This window comes from Danio aesculapii, chromosome 4 (assembly GCF_903798145.1).
Source record: "Danio aesculapii chromosome 4, fDanAes4.1, whole genome shotgun sequence".
Taxonomy (NCBI): domain Eukaryota; kingdom Metazoa; phylum Chordata; class Actinopteri; order Cypriniformes; family Danionidae; genus Danio; species Danio aesculapii.
Window position 1 is genome coordinate 27,508,930 of NC_079438.1, and position 27,893 is coordinate 27,536,822.

General features: G+C 36.6%; 2 protein-coding genes across 12 annotated transcripts in view; one reads left to right on the top strand and one right to left on the bottom strand.

Annotated features, from left to right (window-relative positions):
• LOC130222376 (NACHT, LRR and PYD domains-containing protein 12-like) lies at positions 1 to 14,337 on the top strand. Of its 11 annotated transcripts, XM_056454966.1 has the most exons (11): positions 15 to 537; positions 748 to 921; positions 1,031 to 1,204; positions 2,323 to 2,496; positions 8,666 to 8,759; positions 8,926 to 9,023; positions 9,141 to 9,394; positions 9,498 to 10,336; positions 12,514 to 12,666; positions 13,109 to 13,233; positions 13,335 to 14,337. In XM_056454966.1, exons 1-6 carry the CDS (start codon positions 434 to 436, stop codon positions 8,998 to 9,000), a joined length of 795 nt encoding a protein of 264 aa, XP_056310941.1. In that variant the 5' UTR covers positions 15 to 433; the 3' UTR covers positions 9,001 to 9,023; positions 9,141 to 9,394; positions 9,498 to 10,336; positions 12,514 to 12,666; positions 13,109 to 13,233; positions 13,335 to 14,337. The 11 variants fall into 11 exon arrangements, with proteins under 11 accessions (XP_056310946.1, XP_056310948.1, XP_056310947.1 ...); XM_056454970.1 differs by lacking the exons at positions 12,514 to 12,666; positions 13,109 to 13,233; positions 13,335 to 14,337 and adding an exon at positions 10,451 to 10,779 and having other exon boundaries at positions 9,498 to 9,766; positions 10,287 to 10,336; XM_056454967.1 differs by lacking the exons at positions 12,514 to 12,666; positions 13,109 to 13,233; positions 13,335 to 14,337 and adding an exon at positions 10,451 to 10,784.
• LOC130222383 (GTPase IMAP family member 4-like) overlaps positions 4,979 to 27,893 on the bottom strand; it is a 27,206-nt gene continuing 4,291 nt past the window's right edge. The window contains exon 2 of the mRNA XM_056454980.1: positions 4,979 to 7,869. Within this exon, the coding sequence (XP_056310955.1) occupies positions 7,164 to 7,869 (706 nt within the window). The 3' untranslated portion in view covers positions 4,979 to 7,163. The remainder of the gene's footprint in view (positions 7,870 to 27,893) is intronic.

Consider the following 27,893-nt stretch of genomic DNA (forward strand, 5'->3'; position numbering starts at 1 on the left):
GTCGCCACTGGCTTGCATGGTTCAGGATCTGTAGAGCTGCGCATCGTTGGATTTGCTCTTCAGTGTTTGGACTCTCAGTAGTGATTATTAAACCACACTGAACTGAGCTAAACTGAACTGAACTTAAACACTACAAACTGAACTACACTGTTCCTATTTACTGTGACCTTTTATGTGAAGCTGCTTTGACACAATCTACATTGTAAAAGCGCTAAACAAATAAAGGTGAATTGAATTGAATTGAACGACTGACTATATCAAAGAGAAAATAGAGAAGGAGAAATCAGCAGAGAGGACCATCAACCTCTTCCACTGTCTGAATGAACTGAAGGATGACTTTGTAGAGGAACTCCAGAAAAGTCTGAGCTCTGGAAATCTTTCAGTGCAACATCTGTCCTCTGCTCAGTTGTCAGGTCTGGTGTTTGTGCTCCTGATGTCAGAAGAGACTCAAGAGAAGTTTGAACTGCAGAAATACAGAAGATCTGACGAAGCACTGATGAGACTGACACCTGTGGTCAAGAACACCAGGAGAGCACTGTAAGAGTTTTCTTAAGTATTATATGTTGTTAGCTGTTTTGATTGGGTCTGAATTTATATTCAATAATCGCTGTTTGTTCATCCTGTGTTTTAACCTTTCGTCTAACTATATGACTGTAATCAGTGGTTTCCTAAGTCATTTGTGCGTCAGTTTATAGGCCATAACAGATTAACACATGAATACTGTTGTTTGTTTTGTCCTCTACACAGGCTACAGTCCTGTAATCTCACTGCTGATTCTTGTGAGAGTTTGTCTTCAGCTCTACAATCCTCCAACTGTGTCCTGAGAGAGCTGGACCTGAGTAACAATGACCTGCAGGATTCAGGAGTGGAGCTTCTCTCTGATGGACTGAAGAGTCCAGACTGTAAACTGGAGACACTGAGGTCTGACTTTAAACACCTGATTGATTGATTGATTGATTGATTGATTATGGAAGTACCAAACATATATTTCTAAGATTACTCTGTTGATGTAATTTGTGTTGTTTCTCAGCTTGGCGATGTGTAATCTCACTGCTGATTCCTGTGAGAGTTTGTCTTCAGCTCTACTATCCTCCAACTGTGTCCTGAGAGAGCTGGACCTGAGTAACAATGACCTGCAGGATTCAGGAGTGGAGCTTCTCTCTGATGGACTGAAGAGGCCAGACTGTAAACTGGAGACACTGAGGTAAAGGGTTTTATAAAAATAAATGTCACAATAAATGACTAGAAATGTTAAATCAAGGCAAGTCAGTTTTATTGTCAAACATGCTAAAAATTCTTGATGTACATCACATATGAAATTACAGCCTTCAATGCAAACAAGCAATACATAAATAAATACACAAAAACAGAGAATACAAAACAGAAGTGACAGCAGTGCAATGTTGTGGGATGCCAGAGATTTAAAAAAGCAAATAATTGAGACTATTTTTGTGTTTGCATAGAATTTATATTCTGCGTTGCACATTGACAACTAAAACCTGCACATGCTTAGGAGATGGAGAGAGAACCTGAGAGCAGTTTTTACAGCGGTGCTCAGAGCTGTGTGGACATGGAGGATTCTCCTCACCAGAATCCCCTCAGTCACACAGTTTGGTTGATTATAGTGCAGGTACACTGCATTATATGTTTGAACATTTGTACAGACACAAAAGCACAAATTTACAAGACCAAAAACTGTCCGCTAGATATGCACAAGAGATTAATTAATTAATTAACATTCATTTCTTGTAGTATTGCCAGTGAAAGTAAAAGATAAATCACTTGGATTAATCTTAGCCTAGTATTAGGCTCTTCTAGAATGAGATATAGCTGAAAAGAATAGATTTCAATGGTATCTTCCTTTAGCCTGCTTTCATGCAACTGAGTCAAGGCTAAATTCAGCCAGGCTAGCTTGAAGATCAAGGCTAATCATTTTGTGCAATAACCCGCTAGCAGGGGACGGGATTTTTGACTGTTTTTGGATTCTTTATATTTTGCTACCTGCCCTAACCCTTCTGCCTGTTTACTTGATTATGTTTTGGATTATCCTTGTTGTTGCTGTCCATATAATTATGGACTGTGTGATCAATGCCTTACCTTTGTGCTTAACAACAAGATGTGTGATAAGTAATGATATAGTTAATATCAGTTTCTTCAAAAGAAATCCCTTCACCTTTAAAAATCACCAATGGCATTTAATGTTTCAGCCTTTGGTGTCTAGTGACAATAGACAAATACTTCGCTCTTATTTATCTGTTCTCTTCTACTTCACTGCAGTTAAAATTCTTTCTGTTGAGTTTACAGATGTATTTGGGTTTGCAGATTGTCTGGCTGTATGGTGACAGAGGAAGGCTGTGGTTTTCTGTCTTCAGCTCTGACTTCAAACCCCTCACACCTGAGAGAGCTGGATCTGAGCTACAATCATCCAGGAGATTCAGGAGTCAAGCTGCTCTCCCAAAAGCTGGAGGATACAGACTACACACTGGACACACTCAAGTATGTGGAGCATATACATGTGTTTTGTTTGGACCTCTCCTTAAAGGTATCTATATCTAGATGGATAGTATGATGTTTATTTAAACAGTCTGAAGGCAGTTTAAGGGTTTATTCACTTTCACAATCAAAATTCCTGAGAATTTACTCGCCTTCTGCACAAAAGCTTTCACAAAGGCACAATCATCCCTGAGTCTGAAGGATAAGCATTTTATTAAGCTTTGTTAGTAAGTACGTAGTAAATATAGACATGAAGGCTTTTGCTTTAAAGAGTTAACTGCTATATTAGGTGCACAAAGTATAGAGAAATGTTACTGGATGCTAGAGCATCCTGTGATTGGGTGGGGGTGATGGAGAGTGAGAAGATGTATAAGCTGTGTGTACGTGCTCTGAAACATCTGTTAAGAGAAGATACACAGATACCAGGAAGAGGAATATCTGGTTGCTGAATGGTCAAACTGTCAAGACAACACCATATAAGTCAAATAAGGTTAGAGAATGTGTGAGAGACAGTATAAAAAGTATGAAGGACAGTATCATGGGAGAGGCTGATACATTAGTACATCTCTCCTGCGCAGAAATTGTACTCTCTAACTTCTTGCATTCAAAATAAAACTTGTTAATTTTCAATTCAGATCTCCGTCAATTTTTGAACATGCAATGGACCATTTGAGTCCAACAAGTCCGAGTCTTTATCTAGGAACTTGTGGGATTATATATTTTTTAAATAATTAAATTTATTATTTTAATTATTAGCCCCTTTAAGCTATATAGAACAAATAACAAACCATCATTATACAATGACTTGCCTAATTACCCTAACTTTACCCTAATTACCCTAGTGAAGCCTTTAAATGTGACTTTAAGCTGAATACTAGTGTCTTGAAGAATATCTAGTCTAATATTATTTACTGTCATCATGACAAAGAGAAAATAAATCAGTTATTAGAGATGAGTTATTAACACTATTATGATTAGAGATGTGTTGGAGAAATCTCTCCGTTAAAAATAAATTGGGGAAAAATATACAGGAGGGGCTAATAATTCAGCGGGGCTAATAGTTCTGACTTCAACTGCATACACAGAATTATTAGCCCTCCTGTAATATTGGCTCCCTTTGTTTTTTTTCCCCAAAATTTCTGTTTAAAGGAAAGAAGTTTTTTTTTTTGTAGGAGCACTACATAAGCACAGTTTACAGTACACTCAGAGTCTGGTCTTGTCAGTTGTACCAGAAAGGACTGAAAGTTACAAGAAAATTACTCTTAGTTCTAAGTTTACTTACCTTTTGTCACAATCACCAGGGTTCTACTCTATACAGACTGCTGGAGAACTACAAATCTGCCGCCAAAGGAACTACAATCCTGTCATGCACCACACACTCACAACTGTTCTGGTTTTCCAGTGATTGCTAATCTGCTAATTGAACTATTCATGAACAGATTCAAGGACTAAATAAACAGCACACACACACACACACACACACACACACACACCTTGTTTTGTGACATCGCAACATGTTTCCCTTGCCTTGCTGTGTTTGACCCTTGCTTTGTTTTGTCAGTTTACGTTGCTTGCCGCCTGTACTGACCATTCGCCTGTTATATGACCATTCTTCTGCATTTGCTTGCATGTGCCTGTTTGATCCTGTTAAGTTGCCTGCCTGACCATTCTCATAATAAACTGCATGTGGACCTTCAACTCTGTTGTCAGCATTCCTCACATTACATCTCTCCTGTGATTTCCAGTATCCTCCATGTTTCCTCTAGTTGTGGTGTCTCCTGATTCCTCATCTGGTCTTCATCCTGTGTGGTGTTCATCTCCAGCCTCCAAGCATGAAACAGTCACAAACCTGGTTATTGTTTATCAAGACTATTTCAATTACAATTACCCACCTGCTATTGTGTGTGCCATCCTACTAATAAACTGTGTTTATATGACTTACCTGTATCCCGTCCTGTGAAAATAATGATGGTTTGTTCTGCAGACAATCGACAAAACAAATATTGCTGAAGGGGCTAATAATATTGACCTTAAATTTGTTTAAAAAAAATTAAAACTGTTTTTATTCTAGACGAAATAAAACAAATAAGACTTTCTCCAGGAGAAAAAATATTAGAGCAAATACTGTGAAAATCTCTAAACCTTTTGTCAAAGTTTAGGATTAAAAAAATCTGACTTAACAAGATTTTACAGAGATCCTAAACATATCCCTGTTTTCAATTTACAAATAACTGTGTGTGTGCTTGTGTATGTGTAATAACCATTTATTAATCTGGGGTCACCACAGCAGAATGAACTGCTAACTTATCCAAAATATGTTTTATGCAGCGCATGCCCTTCCAGCAGCAACCTAACACTGGGAAACACCCATACACATATTCCACATTGTTTATTGGATTTCCACATCAAAAATATCAGATTTAACTTGCCAGATATAAAAGCAGTTAAACGGTTATTAACAGTCAAAAACAAAGCAGAATCAGGATGATAAAAGAGCAGTTTATTGAATAATTGTGTGCATATATTTCTGTAATGTCAGACAGCATTAAACTTCGTCAGCTCAGACTTCAGCTGACCAGAACAATATCCGTGTTTTAACAAAGGACATGATAAACTGGCATATCTGATATCTAAATCATACTCGCATAGTTCTTTTGTCTGTGCTTTTGTCTTAAGATGATTGGTTGCTGTTGGTTCTCCATACTGATCGGCTGATTAGCATTCCAGCAAGGCTATGAGTTGGAATTGTCCAGGACTGAGAGACTCGGCTCCATGCTGAAGGTCTCTGAATAGTGAGAAGACTGAAGCCTGGCCTCAGCTTGAGTGAGGCATAAGATCTGCATTTTGGCTGATGACAGTTGCCAGTATACGGAGAGGAAGAGTGAGGAGAGAGGGTGTGAACTGGTCATGCTTTCCTTAAATAGGGTGCTGATGCCATGAACTCAGGGGTTAAGTTGGCCAATGGGATGTTGCCTTCTAGCCAGTTTATTCATGTCTGGTGATTTACACATGCTTGTTGAATAATGTTCATAGAGAAGTATTAAAGATTTTATCATCTCAACTTGTGCAACAAGTAGCAACATACAAAGCATACGGTTATTCTGTAAACCACATTAGCTGTGTGCACATATCAAACACTTCTGTGATGTTGTTTGAGTCTAACTTAAGCAATATGTCTAAGGTTTTTAATAGCAAGAAGATTGATATACCACCAGTCAATCATCAATAAACACTATTTAGCACAGACATAGCAGTCTACCTAGGTTACAAAGAGCATTAACATACACATGCAACAACATTAGCTACGTTCTAGGATGTGACTAGTTTTTGTTTTGTTTTTTTCCCTCTGCTTTTCACTGTAGGTCTACTAGACTATCAATGGCACTTTCTGATTTATTTATTTGTTGTAGTTTCTTTAGTTTTGTGTGTTTTATTGTTAGCAAGGTCATAGGTTGTAGTTTGTGTGAATGCTCATATTTTATTTAATTAACAAATAATAAATGTTCAGCAAAGCTTCATGCTGCTTTTTCCAGAAACATTTATAAGCTTATTTGTTGAGCTGTTTCATGCGTAAGCAAGTTCTTAATGTCGAATTTTAAAGCTTATTATTATAGTTTTTCTGTTCAATGTAAAACAATATTAAAAATGTTTAAAAAAATCTCAGCTCTTAAACTCAAACTATTCCTCTTATTTGCTTTAAGTAATAAAATTCATTTTCTAATTAAACTAATGTAATCGTGCGATTACTTGATGAGACACTGCTGGTCAGCTAAGATCATCTTTAGTCTGGACCTCATTAGCATTCACCAATTGAGAGATATGTTCTTCAGCATTTCAGCATTTCAGCCAGTCCCTTATTCTCCTCAATTCCTCTCATTTTAAGATCCTCAAGCTTCTGGACTCTTTCTTGATTTCCAGTTTCGTTCATCTTCTTAATCATGAAGTCAAGATGGATGAAGGAGGAGACGGATGTAGATTTTAATGCCGTCTCCATTAATTTCTCCAAACACTGATAGCACTGTTCCACAAGTCTGACCTTCTCTGCCTCTGCCTGCTGGATGTCTTTCTCCAGTCTACTCATCAAGCTTTTTTTCTCTCCATACTCCTGGTATTTCTTTTTCAGATCTTCATTTGTTTTTGTGACCCTTTTTGTTTTATTCACATATTTCTTGTCATCTTTCACATGTTTCTCGACGTCACACTTATTTGAGCAGACTTTGCACTTTTTACTCTTATCCATCATACTACACTTTGAGAGATCTGAGACCCACCAGCATCCAGGATAGTGGCAGTTCTCCTCACAGTGTTCACATCGGGTCGCCTGTCTGCTCAAGTGCCACCAGGATGAATCCACTGGGACCAGCTCTTTGTAAGCCTCATCAACTTCATACTGAAAGTTGTTCTGCACCTCTCCAAGTTTATCCAAAGCATTTTTAGTTTGTTCCAGTTCTTGTTTTTTCAGATCTGCCAGTTCGATTCTGCTCCGTAAATTGCTGACACAGGCATCCAGCTCTTTCCTGGCTCTGAGCACGCCTTCAGTCATGTGTAAGCTTATTGGGGTAATCTTGTTCACATATTCAAAGAACTGCTTGAAGTTTTCAATGCCATTATCCCAAGAGGTTTTATAACTCTCTCTGTCATCATCATCACAGTATTCACTCTGACAGTTGTCAAACTAAAAAACAAACATGTTCATTATTTTTTACATATTTGACAAAAGATTCCTTACAATAATTTAGGATTTTTTTGGGGAGCTTTTGTTTTTCTTGGTGTGTAAGGAGCAGTAAGATGTGTTTGTCAATATCTTTGCCAAATAATGACAGAATTTCATCCAAAATATAGCGCTTTCTCTCATGGAGTCGAACATCTGTCGCATTCAGCACGATGCATATGGCATGAATTTCATGAATGCCGTCATCAGACCTGAACAACTGCTGTAGAGCTTCAGAGACGCGTCTGTCTTTATCGAAGCCCTCTGTGTCACCAAACCCAGGAGTATCAATAACAGTGAGAAGGAATGGACTGCTCTGTGCAGAAACCTCATAGACAGTCACTACTTTTGTCTGAGACTGCGTTTGGTCTTCAGGTATCTCAGTGACTTCCAGCCACAACTTGTGTTCCCATCTGATGCCCATGATGTAATTGATCATTGCATTGATGAGGGTAGATTTCCCTGTTCCTGTTTCTCCAAGCATTAGTATGACCTTATTAGGTTTGCCTTCATTTTGTGGTCCAATTCTCTCTTTCCTCAGCAAGTCTCCATCAGTTAAAACTGTTGGGGTCAGAATATATTTTGTGGTGGGTCCACTTATTGACTTACTGTTTTTAAGAATTTCATTCAGTTCACTTCCCAATGATATATCCATATTTACAGACCTGCAAAAAACAACAACAAAAAACAAACAAACACATTATTCACAATATATGTTCATATTATTAGTCATTTTAAAATGAGTTTCCTTTTTAACAAAGGCTGACTGGTATGGGGAAACCTCACTCTGATGTACTAGTGACTGACATCAATGACTGCAGTCATAGCATCACTGTACCATGTCTGTCTTTGATTCCAAAGACTTGTGTTTAAATCTCACAGAGCTGTCCTGAAAACAGGATGGCCTGTGTCACATTTCTTTTCTGGATAGACAACCAATAATGTCATTATTATTTAACTACTGTCAATATGTTGAAAGGATGGTGGTTTTAATTGTTATTCTCCTAACAATTGTTGTAAGTGAGAACACTCTCTTGTGCACCACCAGAGGGAGTTATCGCCTGAATTCTAATCAGACTCTTGGACTCAAATTCCCATTTGAGAGCCCTTCTGCTTGTCACTGATTGTGGCACAGGTGTCTCTCATCATCTCAGTGCATTTAAACCACACTCACACCAACAGTCAGTGCGAAGTCTTGATTTGCCCAGCAGTCATTACCGAGCGATTTCATTTAGTTTCATTTAATTTCATTTCATGTCATTCCTGCCTGATCCGTGTACTGAACTCTATACACACACACACACACAGACAGTATATATATATATGTATATATATATATATATATATATATATATATATATATATATATATATATATATATATATATATATATATATATATATAGAGCTTCTTGATATAGTTGTGCATTTTATTTTTTAATAATTATTCATTATTATGCAGAGGGTCCCCACCAAGGCTGGTCAAAGAAACATATGCCAGAGGAATTGTGGATTTGTTCCCCTACCTCAGTGACCCGTTCTCCAAAAATGGCTTTGTAAGTCTTGCACTTTTTTTTAATTTTTTTTATTTTCAATTTGTGTTGTCATGCTTTTTTAAATTTTATTATTTTATTTTTTTACACACCCATACTACAGATGGTATATTTTGCTTCTGAATGTCCCCCTTTTTACCCCCCTTTTTTTTTTTTTTTACATTTTTAGGAGCATTACTATGATGGTGAGTGGCACTGGGTAATTGGCATGGATAATCAAAACTATACAGAGAAACCTGGCTAAAGAACAATGAGGATCATTTGAAGGTACAAACTAAAATTCAGAAGTGTAGCAACCTAATTTTCTTTGTACTTGGATGATGTTTTTTTTTTTTTTTTTTTTTTGTATGAATCAACAGTTAAAATAGTTTTGTTGTTTGTCAGGTCAAGTGTCGAATGCTGAGCGGGGGTCTGGTGGACCAACTGTAGCAAGGCATTCACAGTTTACTTCGGAGATTGTCTTAAGTGACAATGAATGCAAGGAAGCAATTGCATTCATCAACCATTCTGCTGATGAGGATGCCATCAAGAAGAAAATGAACCTGTCATTTGACTATCGTCAAGAGATGGTTCTTGATCCCAAGCAGACAAGTGATATATTGACAATTTTTCCTTGTTTCAATGACATTAAAGGATTGGTAAGTGTTTATAATCATATTTGATAAATGGTTTGTTGTATAAAAAACAAAGTCAGTGGTGTCAGTGGAGTTTACATGTTTTAATTTTGTATTTCATGTTCAGATTTGCTGTAAGCATTACAATAGACATTTTTCACACTTCCTGGTTCCGGTAAGCGAAACGGCGTATCACAACATCCGGTTCCAATGCAACGGAGTAAGATAGAATGGCAGAATCGTCTCGTCGCTGTCATTGCAGCGTTCCTGGCTGCTCCAGCTTAAAAAAAACGACATCCTTAACTCAGTTTCCACGAAAAGACAAAGGACAGAGGAAATCATGGGTGAAATGAATTAGACGGAATGAATGTCCTTCATTTCAAGTGATATGCCAGCGTACGCTCATGTGCAGTACGCACTTCAAAGTGGAGATCATTATGTTTGATCAAATATTGGTGGTCTTAGTTTTATTTAAATGTGAAATTATAATATAGACAAAATTCCAGTTAAGTTATCTGCCTTCTGCAAACAAGTGCTCCTATCAAGATCATTAATATATAAGCATAATTTCCCCCCACATTGGAATAATAGACAACTAATACAAATGCTATTTATTACAACTAAATTAATTTGGTTAGTCAGTTTTATAATAAAGATGGTATACTTTTCTTACAATGAATTCCTTTCTCATCACAGTATTATTGTAGTAGTTATTGGTTTAATTCCTTCAGAGAGCCATATGTTATTTAGTGTTATTAATCAAGACCATCGTCTTCTGATTTTACTAAATCTTATGTTGGCAAAACTTGTTTTACAGTAAATACCAAGAGTAATAATAGAGTTTTTTCCAACTCTTTTCTAAAAAGAAATCACTACTGTTCCTTATACAAAGTTTTATTGTATGTCTTTATTAAAGGGTGACTTGATTTGCTGAAGAAAGTGTGGCTGTTACCACAGAAATATCAGGTAAGAAACTAAATTAAAGAAATATTCTATAAACTTCTCCACAGATTTGATCCAGCAAAACATTATTTACAGAAATGTAAAAGAGGAATTGATGTAAATTGTATTTCTGTAAAGGAAAGGAAGATATTTCTCAAAAGGAAGAGCTGCAAACAATTATTAACAATTTTCAGTGTTCAAAACCTCTTTCATCATTGAGGGAAAATGAACTGTTTGGCTTTACTGTCTAATTTACCAATAAGCAACCAAATTTTAAGGTATTGATCACTGAACTATGCTTGTATATTACCAGCATCAGAGACTCTTTAAACAAGGAAGCCTACCCACTTTAAAGAATTGTGACCTCTATAATGTATTTATTTACTATGTACATTTTGTATATTTGTATTTTATCTATAATTACCCCCTGGCATGTATATTTTTGTGTTGTAAAATGTTATTTGCTGTTCTTTAAATAAATAATAAAAACATTCAAAGCAGATGAACAAACTGAACTGAACATGAACTAACTTTACCCTGAAGATTCAGAAACACACCCTATACGCTACAGACGGACTGTTTTGAAGACATTAGCTTTAAAATTGAGTGATTAGTGTTAAACTGAAGTGCTTTAATAGAATCGTATTCAAACACAACAACAATCATCTTTATTTTTCCGGTGAGTTGGAGCTAAATTATGTTTCCAGACTTGAGTAAACCTTACGAGCATTAAGCAACCTGTCATTATGGGGCTCCTCGTTCTTTCGCATTGACCGATAGCAACTCGCCCGTATCTGACCCTGAATACAAAGGAAGGAGGGGGTTAGCACAGCTTACGGACAACTACTAACATAAAACTAATCCTGCTGGATGTTAAATAGTTATTTTTTGCTAACGAATGGCTTGAGTTAGCAGATCTTATGCTGTTGGCAGCGCACCTTACTGTAATCTAAAGTTGCAAACGCTTTGTGTAAGTGACATTTTCTGCACAAATTCCTTTTAAATGCTGATTTATTTAGGCTACATCAGTTTATTAACCAAGCGAACAACCTGTTCTTGTCCAAATTAAGGCAAAGTTGACGTCCGATGTCCTGAGGCTGTCACGTTTCTGCGACTGTTAGCGAAACCAGAATAACATTTACATTTACATTTAGTCATTTAGCAGACGCTTTTATCCAAAGCGACTTACAAATGAGGACAAGGAAGCAATTTACACAACTATAAGAGCAGCAGTGAACAAGTGCTGTAGACAAGTTTCAGGTGTGTAAAGTCTAAGAAGCAAAACATTAGTAAAAAAATAATAATAATAATAAATAAATATATATATATATATATATATTTATTTATTTATTTTTTTTTTATTTATTTTTTGAGAGAGAGAGAGAGAGAGGGGAGAGAGAGAGAGAGAGAGAGAGAGAGAGAGAGAGAGAGAGAGAGAGAGAGAGAGAGAGAGAGAGAGAGAGAGGGCACAGTTAGTGGTATAGCCAGAGAGGCAGTTACAGATTAGGAAGGAAAGTGGAGACTAAACAGTTGAGTTTTTAGTCGTTTCTTGAAGACAGCAAGTGACTCTGCTGTTCTGATGTAGTTAGGGAGTTCATTCCACCAACTGGGCAGATTGAATGTGAGAGTTCGGGAAAGTGATTTCTTCCCTCTTTGGGATGGAACAACGAGGCGACGTTCATTCACAGAACGCAAGTTTCTGGAGGACACATATATCTGCAGAAGTGAGAGCAGATAAGAAGGAGCACAGCTAGAGGTCGCTTTGTAAGCAAACATCAGAGCTTTGAATTTGATGCGGGCAGCAACTGGCAGCCAGTGCAAACGGGTGAGTAGCGGAGTGACATGTGCTCTTTTGGGTTCATCAAAGACCACTCGTGCTGCTGCGTTCTGAAGCAGCTGAAGAGGTTTGATAGAACTAGCTGGAAGCTCGGCTAGCAGAGAGTTGCAATAGTCCAGTTTGGAGAGAACAAGAGCTTGAACAATGAGTTGAGCTGTATGTTCAGATAGGAAGGGTCGGACCTCTCTGATGTTATAGAGTGCAAATCTGCAAGATCGAGTAGTTCTAGAAATGTGGTCAGAATAAGCTAAACATTGCTTCGGAGGGCGCTTCCAGTATTCAATTCCGCTGTGAAAAAGGTCTATAATTAAAATGTTATGCTTATTAGATTTTGAGCAAGAGTTTGTTCTGATGTTTGGAGAAGGAGTGTCAGGCAAGCTACTAGAGAAGTGGACAACAGCGTTCAAGAAAAAAGTCATTCAGCAGTGCAAAAGGCTTCCTGCAACCAGCGATTTACAGAAACTTCTGCTAGCAGCAGAATCTCTTTGTGATCACTCTGAAGAAGGTGTTCATATTGGTAAGAATTTTGATTTAATGTTTAAGTAATGTTTTATACTTATACTTAAATATTTATTATAATATTTAAAGGAACCCAAGCATGAATGAAGTAAGCCATAGTCTTATAGTCAGTTTCATTTTAAATATTGTTCATATCCAATTGGTATTCATTCATATATATATATATATATATATATATATATATATATATATATATATATATATATATATATATAGTGTATTTTTGCAAATCCTATTCAAGCAATTTTTTTATACATTTGTTATTTGGATCAGAGTTTAATCAGATTTACAAATAATGATTCAGACTGAGATTGTTAATGTAGCTTTAGTCACTCTTTATATATTCTTAGCTTTTTTAAGTAGTTAACTTCTATTTTTCAATATTTGCTTTGAGTTAACATTTATTATGTTAACCAATAGTTTGTTACCCGTTTAAACAGTTTGGGACCGTGACCTTGCTTCAGTACTACTACTGTTGCATCTGATCCCACCGTTTGCCCAAGGCCGGAAGAGACCAGGGAAAGTCTCTGCTTAAGCAGAAAATCATTTTGTTGTGTTCAAGAAGGTTTGTTTGCTGGTTTTATTTTATGATTGTTCTGTCATAGCTTTCTATTATTTAACTTGTTGGTGATGTTTCTTTTTTTTACTGGCTTGCTTTTTTTTTAGAGGGGAACAAACATCGAGGAGCAGCTGCAAGACATCTCTGCAAGCACTTAGCCCTATCTCCTGGCTGTAGGTTCTCAGAAGGATTCAATTCACCAGTACTTCATCATCCTTGATCAGCATGCCATTCCATGCAAGTCTACCTCTTCTCTTGGTGCTTTTGATGAACTGTTTGAGGCAGATTATGTTTTTGGCACCTTTTACAACACTATGCTGCACAACATGTACACTTTCATTCACACCACTGTGTACAACATAGATGTTGACAAAGTAAAAAAGTCCTCGTGTTGCTGAGGTTAGAGCAAGGCTGCTTAGCTAGGTGCCTAAAGTTCCAGTGCAGACCTGAAGTGTTTTGTTTTTGAGACTGAATTAAATGGTTAAATGCTTGTTACGCACTTCAGAGTAGTTCATGGTTCGGTTCCTGGAAAGAGCCTTCGACTTAAATGTGTAGAGGCAGGATGCGGTTCTGAGTATCACATTTAATTGGGTGAGTGGAGGGCCCTACGAATCTGCCATTATATATCTTTGAAAACAGGTGATAGGTTAAGGCAAAGGGGTCATAAAAGAGCATGAGAGAGGACTTGGGGATGCATTGAGAACTATCTGTGTCAGAAAGGCATGAAATGTAAACAACACATGTTGAAACTCTCATGTATATTTGAAAAGACACACACTGTATGGGGGAGAAGAGTCCAGTTTAGATGTTTGAAACACAGATACTAGTCATGATTACCAAATGTGAACTGTATGTGGAAAAACAGTGATGATTATATTAGATCTGTACATTATATGGGCCAACAAGAAGAGGGGTCTTTAAAGGGGTCGTAAAGGAGTAGGAGCTGGGAGAGGCCTGTTGAACCAGTAAACAGCTGTGAAAACACAAAGGTGGGAGGAAGCAAGGATAAAGGGGATAGCAAATTTAAGGGACACTGGATTTGTCCTGGGGAGAGACTGAGATGGGTCTGCTCCAGGCTGTCTCTGCTTTTTTGGGAAATATTCCAATAAAGTATATTCTTCTGATATTCATAACCCCAGTCTGAGTTTGATTCATTAAGAGAAAAGCCAGAAACCACAACAGTAGACAGGGAGTTAAAAAATTTGTCTCCTACATGGGTTCAAAGTTCACGTAAACAAGGTAGGACGCAGAACAAAAAGAGAAGGCTGAGATAATATATCTAGCTTCGGCTAATATCTTGTACTGCAGGCGAGATGTTAAGATGAACTGATATATTAAGAAAGCCAGACTCAATATGATCCATAAACTGGCGGACAAAAAACCCGTCGAGCAAACAAAACCCTAAACTAGGAACGGTTCATAAAATACGAAAGAGGTTTCCGGTTATGGCGCCTGAGGAGTAGACGTGCGCGTGGTCAGCTCCCAAAAAACTTTTCAGTTTTGTCTATTAACATCAGTGATTTTGCTAGTTTCTGACAGTATTCGTTTATTTACTGTTCTGCGACATATTTTAATCTTTGAAATGTCAAAAGGAAGGGGCAGACAGGTCGATAAAGAAGGTTCTCCTTCGCCGAATGCTTGCGTCACGTTGGCCGAGATTCGTGCGCTATATGATGACCTTAGAGCTTCGATTGCAGAGGATTTTAAAACATCTTTTGAAAGTTTGGCAACCAAGCATGACAATATTCAATCCACGGTGGCTGATCATGACCTTCGCATCGGAAACCTTGAGTCTGGTGCTACAGAGTTTAGTCAGCAACTCGATCAACTCAACGATACGTGTTTGAGGCTCCAGACGGACAATGAATGGCTAAAAGCTAAAGTTTCCGATCTTGAAAGTCGCAGCCGGCGCCAAAACATTCGAATAGTCAGCTTACCCGAATCAGTCGAGGGGCCGCGACCGACGGCTTTTTTCTCTCAGCTTTTGGTCGATGTCCTTGGCTCCCAGGTGTTAACTTAGCCGCCTGAGCTGGACAGAGCTCACCGCAGCCTCGCGCCTAAACCTGCACCAGGCCAGAGACCGCGACCTGTCATCCTGCGATTTCATCGCTTTCAAACAAAGGATTTGGTCGTCCGTGAATCTCGCAAAAAGGGTGAGCTGCTGTATGATGGCCACAAGATTCGTATCTTTGAGGATTATTGCCCTGATGTTGTGAAACTTCGCGCCGAGTATAAAGACGTGATGTCATCACTCTACAAACGAGGACTCAAGCCTGCGCTTCTCTACCCTGCTAGACTTCGAATAACACTTCCAAACGGTGAGAAGAAATGGCTTGCTTCGGTTTCGGAAGCCAACAGTTTCATCCAGAGTTCGAACTAGTAGCAAACAAGTTGAATTAGACTCTACTATGTACAGTCATTAATGTCTTTCTGGCCGCCTCCCTCTCCAAGGGGTGGTTGGCCCAGCGGATTTTATATTGGACATTGTTAAATTTGATAAAGCTATGTTGATGTTGCTTAGTTAAAAGCTTACTGCAGATTCTTTTATGTTATGTTAAAATCCAATCTACTTAGATTTGTGCCTATTTTGTGAGGCATAGTGTTACTGCCCTTTTGTATTTTGTGTGCGATTGCTTCGCCTTTCTTTTTTCTCTTCCTCCAATTTGTTTTGCAGTCTAAGTTTGTCAGTAAGCATTGAATGAAAATCGAAATTTAATATTACTGATGTAACTATTATGTTTGGGAGGACTAGGAGTTAGGAAACTTGCCTGTTATGGTAAAGTGGGTTTAGCTGCAGTTCTTGTTGTCAGCTGGGGAAAGGGTGGGTTTAAGAGTGGGTTTATCTTTTTTCCCCTTTGTTACCGTTGTGTTTTGTTTTTTGTGCTTTTTTTTTCTTTTTGTATTTTTGTGTGCAATCACTTTTACTGCATTTTGTATCCTCATAATGCTTCTAGCCACCTGCTATGTTGGCTGTGCATACTTGGGGGTGGGTTCTCATAGACTTGATCACTCTTATAGTATTTGTTATTAATGTCTCTCATGAGTAACAAGGTAGCAACGCGTGGTGTACTAAAATTCACTAGTTGGAATGTTAAGGGGCTTAACTCCCCGGTGAAGCGAAATAAAGTTCTTAACTACTTAAAACATTTAAATACTAGCATTGCCTTTATCCAAGAAACACACCTTATGCCTGCTGATCATCTAAAGATAAGAAAGGCATGGGTAGGTCAGCTTTACCATTCTAGTTTCCAGAGCAAGTCCCGAGGTGTAGCTATTCCTATCCACAAATCGATTCCCTTTTCAGTCTCTGAGGTTATTTCGGATCCTAATGGGCGTTTTATTATTCTCAGAGGACAAATAAACGGAGCTCGCTTGGTTTTGGCTAACGTATATGGACCTAATTGGGATGATGAGGCAGTTTTCAAAAAAGTTTTGTTTTCCCTCCCTGATTTACACTCAAACCAACTAATTCTAGGTGGGGATTTTAATTGTTGCTTAGACCCTCTTCTAGACCGCTCATCTTCCAGACTCTGTGCACAGTCTAAATCGAGTAGGATCATTCAGCTTTTTATGGAGCAATATGCTGTTTCTGATGTTTGGCACTTTTTAATTTCGAATACAAAAAAATTCTCATTTTTTTCTCCTGTCCATCGCTCTTTTTCCCGTATAGATTACTTTTTGGTTGATAATAATTTGCTTCTATTGATTAGTTCATGTGTTTATAATGCTATAGTAATTTCAGATCATGCCGCTGTTACATTTGATCTGGCTCTTCCTGGCTTTTCAATGTCTAGGCCACCCTGGCGTTTTAACTCCCTACTACTTAAAGATCCTGAGTTTATAGCAGTTATTAATGATCGTATTGATCTATTTATCTCTACAAATCTCTCTCCAGAAGTTTCACCTAAGACTATTTGGGAGGCATGCAAGGCTTACTTAAGGGGAGAAATTATCTCATATGCAGCATACAAGAAAAAAATAATGAACGAAAGTAGGGTCAAGTTTCTTAATTTGTTGTCAGACCTCCAGGCTAAATGTGCTAACTCAACAGACCCTGACCTTTTCGCTCGGTTTCTCACAACAAAGACAGAATTTGATTTGCTTACCACAGATGAAGCAATTGATGCTTTACATAAAACTCATTCCAATTATTATGAATTCGGTGATAAATCATGTAAATTGCTTGCTCATCAGTTACGTCAGTCTGCAGCTTCACATCATATTACTCAAATCTCCACACCCACTGGTTTTTCAGCCAACCCACTAACTATTAATGACATGTTTAAAGATTTCTATGCCTCTTTATATACTTCGGAAAATATAGTCGAAGAGGCTCAATTTGACAGTTTTTTTTTCAAATTTTTAAATTTACCCTGTATTGATTCTGATATCTCCTCTAATTTGGCAGCTCCACTTGCATTGGAAGAAATTAAGACTGCTCTAAATCTCATGCAGAATGGCAAGTGCCCAGGGCCTGATGGCTTTCCTGCAGAATTCTTTAAGACATTTTCTGACAAATTGTCTCCTCTTTTACTTAACATGTTTAATGAGTCTTACAGTTCAGGTATCCTTCCTCCTTCTCTCCGACAGGCTATTATTTCCCTTATTCTTAAAAAAGATAAAGATCCCTCCCAGTGCAGTAGCTATCGTCCCATCTCTTTAATTTGTCATAATGTCAAATTATTAGCTAAAGTTTTAGCAAAACGTCTAGAGACGGTTCTCCCAGCTATAATCTCATCGGACCAAACAGGTTTTATTAAAAATAGACACTCTTTTCACAATATTAGACGCCTTTTAAATATTCTTTACTCTTTTTCTTCAAATGCATCTCCAGAATTAGTTATTTCTATGGATGCTGAAAAGGCATTTGATAGAGTCGAGTGGAGGTATCTGCTTTACACACTGAAGAAATTTGGCTTCCTGATCAAATTATAACTTGGATTAGACTTTTATACACATCTCCAATGGCCTGTGTACGAACAAATAACAATTATTCTAAATATTTCTCACTTGGTCGCGGTACTAGACAAGGCTGCCCACTCTCCCCTCTACTATTTGCAATAGCTATTGAGCCGTTGGCAATTGCTTTAAGAGCCAGTGCAATGGCTGGCATAAAAAGGGGGGAGTGGGAGCACAAACTGTCTTTATACGCCGATGATCTCTTGTTATACGTGTCTGACCCTTGTACCTCTATTCCTTTGGTGTTGAAATTGCTAGCAGACTTCGGCCTGATTTCAGGATATAAATTAAATTTGAGTGAAAGTGAATTAATGCCTATTAATACAGCAGCCTTGGATTACCCATTAGGTTCTCTACCTTTCAAATCCTCCTTACAAAGTTTCAAATAATTGGGCATAAATGTCACAAAAAGCTTTTCAGACTTATTTGACCTCAACTTTGTCCCATTAGTGAATAATCTTACACAGGATTTTAATCGATGGTCTCTCCTCCCTTTATCTTTGATCGGTAGGGTTAACTGTATTAAGATGAATGAAATAAGTAAATAAATCTAGGAAGTACAATGTATTCCTATTTTTATTCCAAAATCTTTTTTTGTTTCACTTGATTGCTCTATTTCTAGTTTTCTCTGGAACAGAAAAACCCCAAAGATTCGTAAAACTATTCTTCAAAGAACAAAACAATTGGGTGGTCTAGCTCTTCCAAATTTCCAAATATATTACTGGGCAGCAAATATACGCTCTACTCTATATTGGCTACATTTATGCAAATTTGCGAATCCCCCTCTTGGCTGCACATTGAGTCTGTCTCGTGCAATAAGTCGTCCTCTTTGGCTGCTCTTTTATGCCTCCCATATACAATGACCCCAATTAAATATTCAAATAATATAATTGTAAAAAACAGTCTCAAAATTTAGACCCAAATTTTGCGCCATTTTGGTTTTCATAATATCTCTTTATTATCCCCAATACACTCCAATACTCTGTTTTACCCTTCTATCTTGGACAGTGCTTATGCCTCATGGAGAGATCTTGGATTGGCTTCTTTTGGTGATCTTTACATTGACGGTGTTTTTGCCTCTTTTGGTCAGTTGGCCTCTCAATTTAATGTCCCTAAATCCAATTTTTTCAGATACTTACAAACTCGAGATTTTGTGCGCAAAAAATTTGTTAACTTTCCAAATGCACCGCCAACTTCAGATCTAGACACAATACTGGGCATAGATCCCTGTGCTAAAGGTTCAATTTCTAAATTATTTAATATAATTGTTAATCTTCAATTTTCTTCTGATAACTTACGGACCACCTGGTCTCAAGACATGGGAATTGAGATTACCAAGGAGACATGGAAAGCGGTCTTGAACAGGGTTAACTCCTCCTCAATCTGTGCACGTCACAGGCTAATACAATGCAAGGTAGTGCATAGAGCTCATTGGTCCAAAAGCAGGCTAGCTCGCATCAATCCGTCTATAGACCCTGAGTGCGACAGGTGTCATTCTGGTACAGCCACTTTATTTCATATGTTTTGGTCCTGTCCTTCACTGCTTTCTTTTTAGAGACAAATATTTCTCTCGCTATCAGCTATTACCACTGTTGATATCCCGCCATGTCCAATTATTGGTTTATTAGGGGTTCTTCCGCCCGACCACACTTTACCCTCTCATTTTGTAGACTTTGTAGCTTTCTTAACCCTTCTGGCTAGGCGATTAATTCATCTGAACTGGAAGAGCCCTCACCCTCCTTCTTTACCGAACTAGCACTATTTTTATTCATTTGTGGGAACCCCTTCGCAAATATGTCCAAACTCTTCAGCTTGACCCTGCTCCTTCTGATTGAGTCCCCACCCCCTAATGCCCAGCTTTTATGGGAAACTACTTCTGGTCAACACATTGTAGACTTGTTTTTTATGTATATAAGATTGCACTAGTGTTGTTGTTTTTTATTTTATTTATCTATTGTTCTTTATCTTTTATTTATTATTGTTTATTTATTTATATTATTACTGTTTGCTCAAAATACTCTTCAGTGTATTTGCTAATTGTTACATGTTTATGTCTTTGTACATTTTTGTAATGTTTCACAATGTATAAATAAAACATAAAAAAAAAAAATAAAATAAAAAAACGAAAACACTTTGCTAAAGGTGGCTTTCAAGAGAATAGAGGCAGGCAGTTAATCACTGAGGGAAAAATGAGGCAGAATACCCCACTACCCAGTGCGTCGAGTGAGACAGACAGCTCCGAAGCGGCATGCTCCTCTGAAGGCGAACTTTCCGTTCAAAAGTCTGTTATGTTAGCGGGAGCAAACAGAAAGAAAAAAAATCACCTCAGGCCGTTAGCGAACTGAGAGAACGAGCACTGTACGCGCTAACACAAATAACCTTTCCAACTGAAGCAACGGTAACAAAGAGAGCTCAGGAAATAGTCAGAATGGCCGAAACTAGCAAAGCCGACCATATTAAAGTCACCGAGATATTAAGAAAATATCAAAGCCACGCCGCAAGAAGTAAGAATGATTGCGGAAAATGATCTGATATGTGGCATTACGAAATAAAGGGTGGTATACCACCACCACAAAGGCAATATCCGATTAATAGAAGCGCGTTGCCTGAAATAAAAATTACTATCGAGGAATTAAAACAGAAAGGTATCATAAAAGAAGTTGATAATGCGCCAACAAATTCCCCTATTCAAGCAGTAGCAAAACCAGATGGGGGGTGGAGGTTGGTAACGAATTATAAAGCATTAAACAAACAAACTGTACCAGATACAAGATATCTGATTAATGTAAGAGACGCTACGGGCGCAGCCCCAGAGGGGAAATTATTATCCAAGATAGATCTTGCAAACGGATTTTGGTCTGTGCCGCTGAAGCCTGAGAGCAGAGCGCGCACAGCATTTACCTTTGAGAATAAACAGTATGTATATAATGTTTTACCTCAAGGATTTAAGAATTCTCCAAATGCTTTCCAAGCCATAATGATGGAAATTCTTAAAGTCCTTCCCATTGTAGTATACATAGATGACATTCTAATTGTTACCAATGATGAGGAAGAACATCTTAAAATATTAGATGAGACCTTAAACCGACTGACTAAAGAAGGGTTTCGGTTAAATTATAAAAAGATGGAAATCGCTAAAGACGATGTCGAATTTTTAGGATTTCAAATAACTGGTAATGAACGATTCCTTTCACAAACTACAGAATTAAGATTAAGAGAACTGTAAATTTTACGGTATAAAACTGTCAGCTGTGGTTTCCAGAAATCTACAGTTAAATATACAGTAGAGATGGTTTTCAGTTTACGGTACAAGTAAGAGTACTGTAAAATTCACAGTAAAAAACTGGCTGCTGTGGTTGCCAGAAATCTACCTTTAAAAATACAGTAGAGATGTTCTTCAACATTCAAAGATAATGTATAAAAACGGCAGGTTAAATAACAGTAATAAACAATAATGTCAAATGTAAAAGACTTTGAAACTTTTATTTAACAGCAGTGCAACAAATGCAGAGCCAGTCTCCTCAAAACAACAGTGAAAACTGACTGGCTCCATATAGCTGAATGAAACCTTTTTGGTTTTGACATTCTTTAACAGAAATCAATAGCAAAGGCATAAGAATATAATTTTTTTTAAAGTTTCAGACACAAAAAATCATTTCCCATAATGAAAAAATAAATAAATAAATAAAAATAAATGGGTAACACCTTATAATACCTACACACTATAAATCATTTAAGCATTGGTAAATAGTTGATTCATCATTTGTTAAGCATTCAGACTACATTATAAGACAAGACATTAGTAAGAACTTTATAAATACATGCCTATAATAATAGTATTATATGAATTTGTGGTTATAAAGTATTTATTAATATAAATGGTAATCATTATTATATGCCTGAAACAATTAATATGTTAATTTGAATAGTTCTGAATGATAATAACTCAATTTTGACAAAACTATAATAATTCAAAGGTGACGGAATAATGAATTCACTGTTTGCTAATGTAAAAATAAATGATTTAAAGTTATTATAAAGTGTTACCAATAAAGAAATAAGTAAAACTCCAAATCAGACAAAATTGGCACAGTATAGAAAATGCAAATAAAAAAGAAAGTGTTTTCAAAATTTACTTTGACTTGTATTTCACTGCAGACATGAACGCAAATTATTTTATATTTTGTCTGATCAACTTAATTTGATTTGTTAATATACTTATTTTTCTATCATTTAGACCTGCAACACAATCCAAAAAAGTTGAGACAGGGGCAATTTAGGGCTAGTAATCAGGAAATTGGTTACATAATGATGTGATGTGAAACAGGTGATGTCAACAGGTGATTGTAATTAGGATTTGGTGAAAAAGCAGCATTCAAGAAAAGTCTAGTCCTTTAGGAGCAAAGATGGGCCGAGGATCGCCAGTTTGAAAATAAATATGTAAAAAAATTATTGAAATGTTTAAAAACAATGCTCCTCAAAGAAAGAGAGGAAGACATTTGGATAGTTCACCTTCAACAGTGCAGAACATCATTAGAAGATTGAAGGAATCTGGATGAGTTTCAGTGCGTAAAGGACAAGGGCGCAAGTTTAAGCTGAACAACAAAGATCTCCGATCCCTCAGGCAGCACTGCATCAAAACTCCTCATTTATCTATAAGCGATATCAGTACTCTGCCAAAAGGAAGTAGGTTAACAGTGTCCAGAAATGCCGTCAACTTCTCTGGGTTCAGAGGCATCCGGGATGAACCATGACACTTTGGAAACATGTACTGTGGTCAGGTGAATCAGTATTTCAGGTATTTTTGGGGGGAAATGGACGCTGTGTGCTCCAGACCAAAGAAAAAAAAGGAATCATCCAGACTGTTACCAACAAGTCCAAAATCCAGGGTCTGTCATGGTATGGGGTTGTGTCAGTACTCTTGGCAAAGGTAACTTGCACTTCTGTGATGGCATTATTAATGCTGAAGAGTAGAGTGATTTTGGAGCACAATATGCTGCCTTCTTTTCCAGGGACGCCCATGCATCTTTCAACACAACAGTCCCTAAACGTCTTTTAAGTGTTGTGAAAAGGAATGGCAACATTACAAGGTGGTAAATGCTGTACTGCTTTAACTTTTTGAAATGTGTTGCAAGAACATATATATATATATATATACATCTCATGAGGAACACATGATTTATGATTATGCCCTGCAATGGAATACAAGTCAAAGTAAATTTAGAAATCGCTGCTTTCTTATTTGTGTTTTCATTTATGTCTTTTTCTAATTTGGGGTTGTATTTTTTTTTTTTTTAAACATCTTAGATGGCCTGTGGGTGACTAAATCACTATACAAAACTATATTAATTTTTTGAGTCAACCACTCTTTAAACAATCTAGACATTAAACAAGAAAATACAAGTTTTTAAAACTCTAAAATTATTAAAATTAATATTTTATTTTAGGTACATATTTTGTTCTCAAATCATATAGTTGAAGTCAAGAATTATTAGCCCCCCTATTTATTTTTTTCCCCAATTTTTGAAGATTTTTTCAGCACATCTCTAACCATAATAGTTTTAATAACTCATCTCTAATAACTGGTTTATTTTAATCTTTGCCCTGGTGACAGTAAATAATATTTGACTAGATATTTTTCAAGACACTTCTATACAGCTTAAAGTGACATTTAAAGGCTTAACTAGGTTAATTAGGTTAACTAGGCAGGTTAGGGTAATTGGGTAAGTTATTGTATAACGATGGTTTGTTTTGTAGACTATCAAAAACAAATATAGCCTAAAGAGGCTAATCACTTTGATCATAAAATGGTGTTTAAAAAAATTAAAAACTGCTTTTATTCTAGCCGAAATAAAACAAATAAGACTTTCTCCAGAGGAAAAAATATTTTCAGACATACTGTCAACATTTCCTGAATCTGTTCAACATCATTTGAGAAATACTTAAACAAAAAACAAATTCAAAGGGGCTAATAATTCTGACTTCAACTGTAGTATTATGTACACCTCACAATATAATAAATGAAAAATTTTAAATGTACATAATTTGGGTAAAAAAAAAACAACAATTGTAAATAACATAATCGTGAGGCTTTATCTGTGCCTCTGTGCTGTTCAGACAAAGTCAAAGTCAAGAAAGGCTTAGTCCAACCTTAGTCCACCCTCCATTCATGATCAGCTATGTCTGCTATCAGTGTGAGAACTCAGGGGTTGACTGCAAGCTGTTTTTTCCTCGACTGGATGGTGCCCTTTTCTGGATTTATGTTGAAGCACCTAAAAATACACAATAAATGACTTTATTTAGAAGATATACTGAGTGAAGTGATAGTTACCCTGAAAAAATAAAAGTGACATAATTTACTCTTTAGTTGTTTAAATCACAGTATTAGTTTTTCCCCTTCTTTTTCTGTTGAACATAAGATCACATTTTAAAGTATGTGGGTAAACAAACAGATACAGGAGTCCACTGATTTCCATTGTATCGGGGAGTAGTATGGAGGTCAATGGTGGCTGTTAATGGTTTAGTTACATTTCTCTCCAATGTAACCAATAGGTCCGAGAAATTTATGCAGAATCAACTTTTGATCTAATTAAAACTGAGTAAATGCCAATATAATTCTCATTTTGTGGTAAACGATCTCTTTATTCCCAACCATCAGTTTGGAAGTACCACTGTTAAGAGAGCCATTCATAATTCAATTCTATTATGTAAATCAACATTGCAACATTCTTGAAAATATTTAATTTGTGATCTGCAGAACGAATTCGGGGTGGTTTCAAATTATTATGGAAGCATATGAGTTGATTTTTTGGTAAAAATGTAATAGGAAAGACAGCAACACTATGTAAAATGGCAATTGGTATTGCTGTTTATAAATGAGCATTCTCCACAACATGTATGCAAAATTAAATATTATTTTTATTTGCCATTACCAACCAGTTTTAACACGCTTATTACATACACTAATTTTAACGGTTTATAATTAGATAACTAAAAGTAAAAATGTAATATGCAAATTGATTTAATGTGTGTAACTGATTCATTTCATTTTCATTTTGTGCTTATTTATATACATCAATAAATGGCTATTTTACAAATTACATTGCCATTTTGCATATTAAATTTGAAAATGAATTTTACTACTCAACTGCTTGCGTAGTATTATAAGTAAATAACAATGTTCATTTGATTTAATACCTACCTTTGAATAAACGCCAAAGTAGAACCCAGTTTCACTGGACCATAAATGTTCTAGCAGTAAAACTTCATGCAGATTGCTGAGATGAATGCAGAAATGTGGAGAGTTGTCATCTTTTGGTCAATGGTAGGCATGAATAGGTTAGGTGTTTAGCAGGAAGAGTCCAGGGACAAAAACAATTAAATATATTTTGGTTTTAATATAAAACATTTTGTACCATTTAAAGGGGATAGTTCACGCAAAAAAGAAAATACTTTTATCAATTACTCCCGTATCCCGTATAGACCTTCATTCATTCATCATCTCGATTTGCATAACTTACATACCCAAAAATGAAAATTCTGCCATCATTTACTCAACCTAGTTCCATACCAGCTTACGTTTTTTGTTTTGTTGAACACAAAGAAAAATATATTGAAGAATGTTGGAAACCTGTAACCATTGACTTCCATAGAAGAAAAAAATACTTTAAAAGTCCATGGTTAGAGGTTTCCAAAAAAATGTAATAAGTCTTCTTTTGTGCTCAAGATAAAAAAACAAACAACTTAAATTATTATGAAGGCAACATTTTCATTCTTAAGTGAACTATACATTTAAGATATTTTAGATGAAATCTGAAAGCTCCCGTATCGTCCATAGACTGCAATGGTCAAGAGACATGCAAAGTCCATAAAAAAACCAAAACATTTTCAAAACATTTTATGTGACTTCAGCGGTTCAGCTGTAATTAAACGTAGCCCAAAACACTTTTGTGTGCCAAAAATACAATAAATACACCCATCTCTTTTCTCCCATAGCAGATCAGTATGTGGATTTACTATAGGCAGTATTATGTATTAGCATTTGAGTCAGCAGTGCAACACACATCGCCCGTGGTAAAAGTGCACCCTATTCTGATATGGAAGACACAGGCAAACAATGTTTTCAGTTTTTTGGCACACAAAAATATTTTTTTTAATTTTGTATGATTACAGCTGAACCACTGAAGGCATATGAAATGTTTTGACAATGGTTTTGTTTCCTTTTTGGACTTTCAATGTCTCAGCACCATTGACATGTATGGAGGATGAAGAGAGCTCTCAGATTTAATCTAAAATATCTTAATATGTGCTCAAAAGATGAACGACGGTCCAAAGTGATTGGAACAACATGAGCAACCCTAATCAATAATGAAACTTTTATTTTTGAGTGAATCAATGTTAATCCTTTAATTCCTGTGTGCTGCCACAACTGTAAAATTAACCGTTAAAATGTGAAATATTAAAATAAATGTTATACAATCAAACTTACCACACAGTGAAGCAGGGTGTTGCTGATAACTTGTCAAACGCCACCTCTTCAACAAGAGTCCTAAACATAATGAAACATTACGTCTTACTTTTCATCAAAAAAGGCACAAAGATTAAGGTAAATTAGGTTTAATTCACACATTCAGACTTTCTCCTTAATAATATTATTTCACACAATTATTCTTTGCAAATATTAAATAGAGAAATCATATTATCAGCCTATAATTATTAAAGTACAACATTGTTCAAGTCAAATAAAGTGCTAAGTTTATATTGTTTTGAAGTCATACTTGCATGTGATTTCAGACCGAATATTCAAAGTACCATGGTAAACAATATAGGATGCCTGTAACACGTTGTCCCTAAATGTATGTGCACATATAAAATCAACTTTACCTCAAAGAGAAGCAGCATCATCACAGCATCGCTCGATTAGACCCAAGATAAATTGCAGTTATGAAGCCTTGGCGGCGGTGGAGCTGTTATGCTGCCGATAGAAATTAATGTTAAATGTTTCGTATTCGCAAAATGACTGTTTGCAATCAACCGAGACACAATTGAAAATGGCGCGAGGTTCGTTGCTAGGCATTCTGCAGTGCAGGACATAATCTCATAGCAGCAAGTACACGGCAATGCGTACTAAGTACTCATACTTAATCATGCTGAACAAATGCTAGCGCTAGCTTGAGTTATGCATTTTGCCTCCCTGTGATTAAAGCACAACGATAACACAACAAAACGCGTCACAAACGTTTCAAAATAAAGACATTAGGCCGAACTTTACTCACAGAGTGTGGATTTACTTTTAAAATGAGTAAAATACGAATATCTTCACAGCTAACAGCTAAACCTGCACATTAAGAGGTCGTGGCATCACTGTTCAGAAAAGAAAATGCTATACAACATAACTCTATGTGAGCGAGTCATTTAAAACTAACGTTAGAATGTCACTATATTATAGTATGAGTTTATTTGTGCTTACCAGACAGATCTTGTGTGAATCAAACTTTGAGTTGTGCAGCGTCAGCGTTGCTCCGGTTGTGTATGTCTAAGGTTCGCCGTCAGCTCCGCGAAATAAACCGACAGGCGCCCGAGCGCTGATTGGACAATTCAAACGGCAACCGAAAATAAGGTGCTTTTTAAAAAGAAACATCATGGCCCATAGCGGAGTACTGAACAGCCATTGAAATAAAGACCGACAAATATTTGTTTGAACATAT

Excerpts from the sequence above, each read along its gene's own strand:
- LOC130222376 (XM_056454963.1), top strand. The coding sequence starts at position 434 with ATGTCAGAAGAGACTCAAGAGAAGTTTGAACTGCAGAAATACAGAAGA. Across the intron at positions 922-1,030 it reads TGTAAACTGGAGACACTGAG|CTTGGCGATGTGTAATCTCA; the intron begins GTCTGACTTTAA and ends GTTGTTTCTCAG. Across the intron at positions 1,205-2,322 it reads TGTAAACTGGAGACACTGAG|ATTGTCTGGCTGTATGGTGA; the intron begins GTAAAGGGTTTT and ends TTGGGTTTGCAG.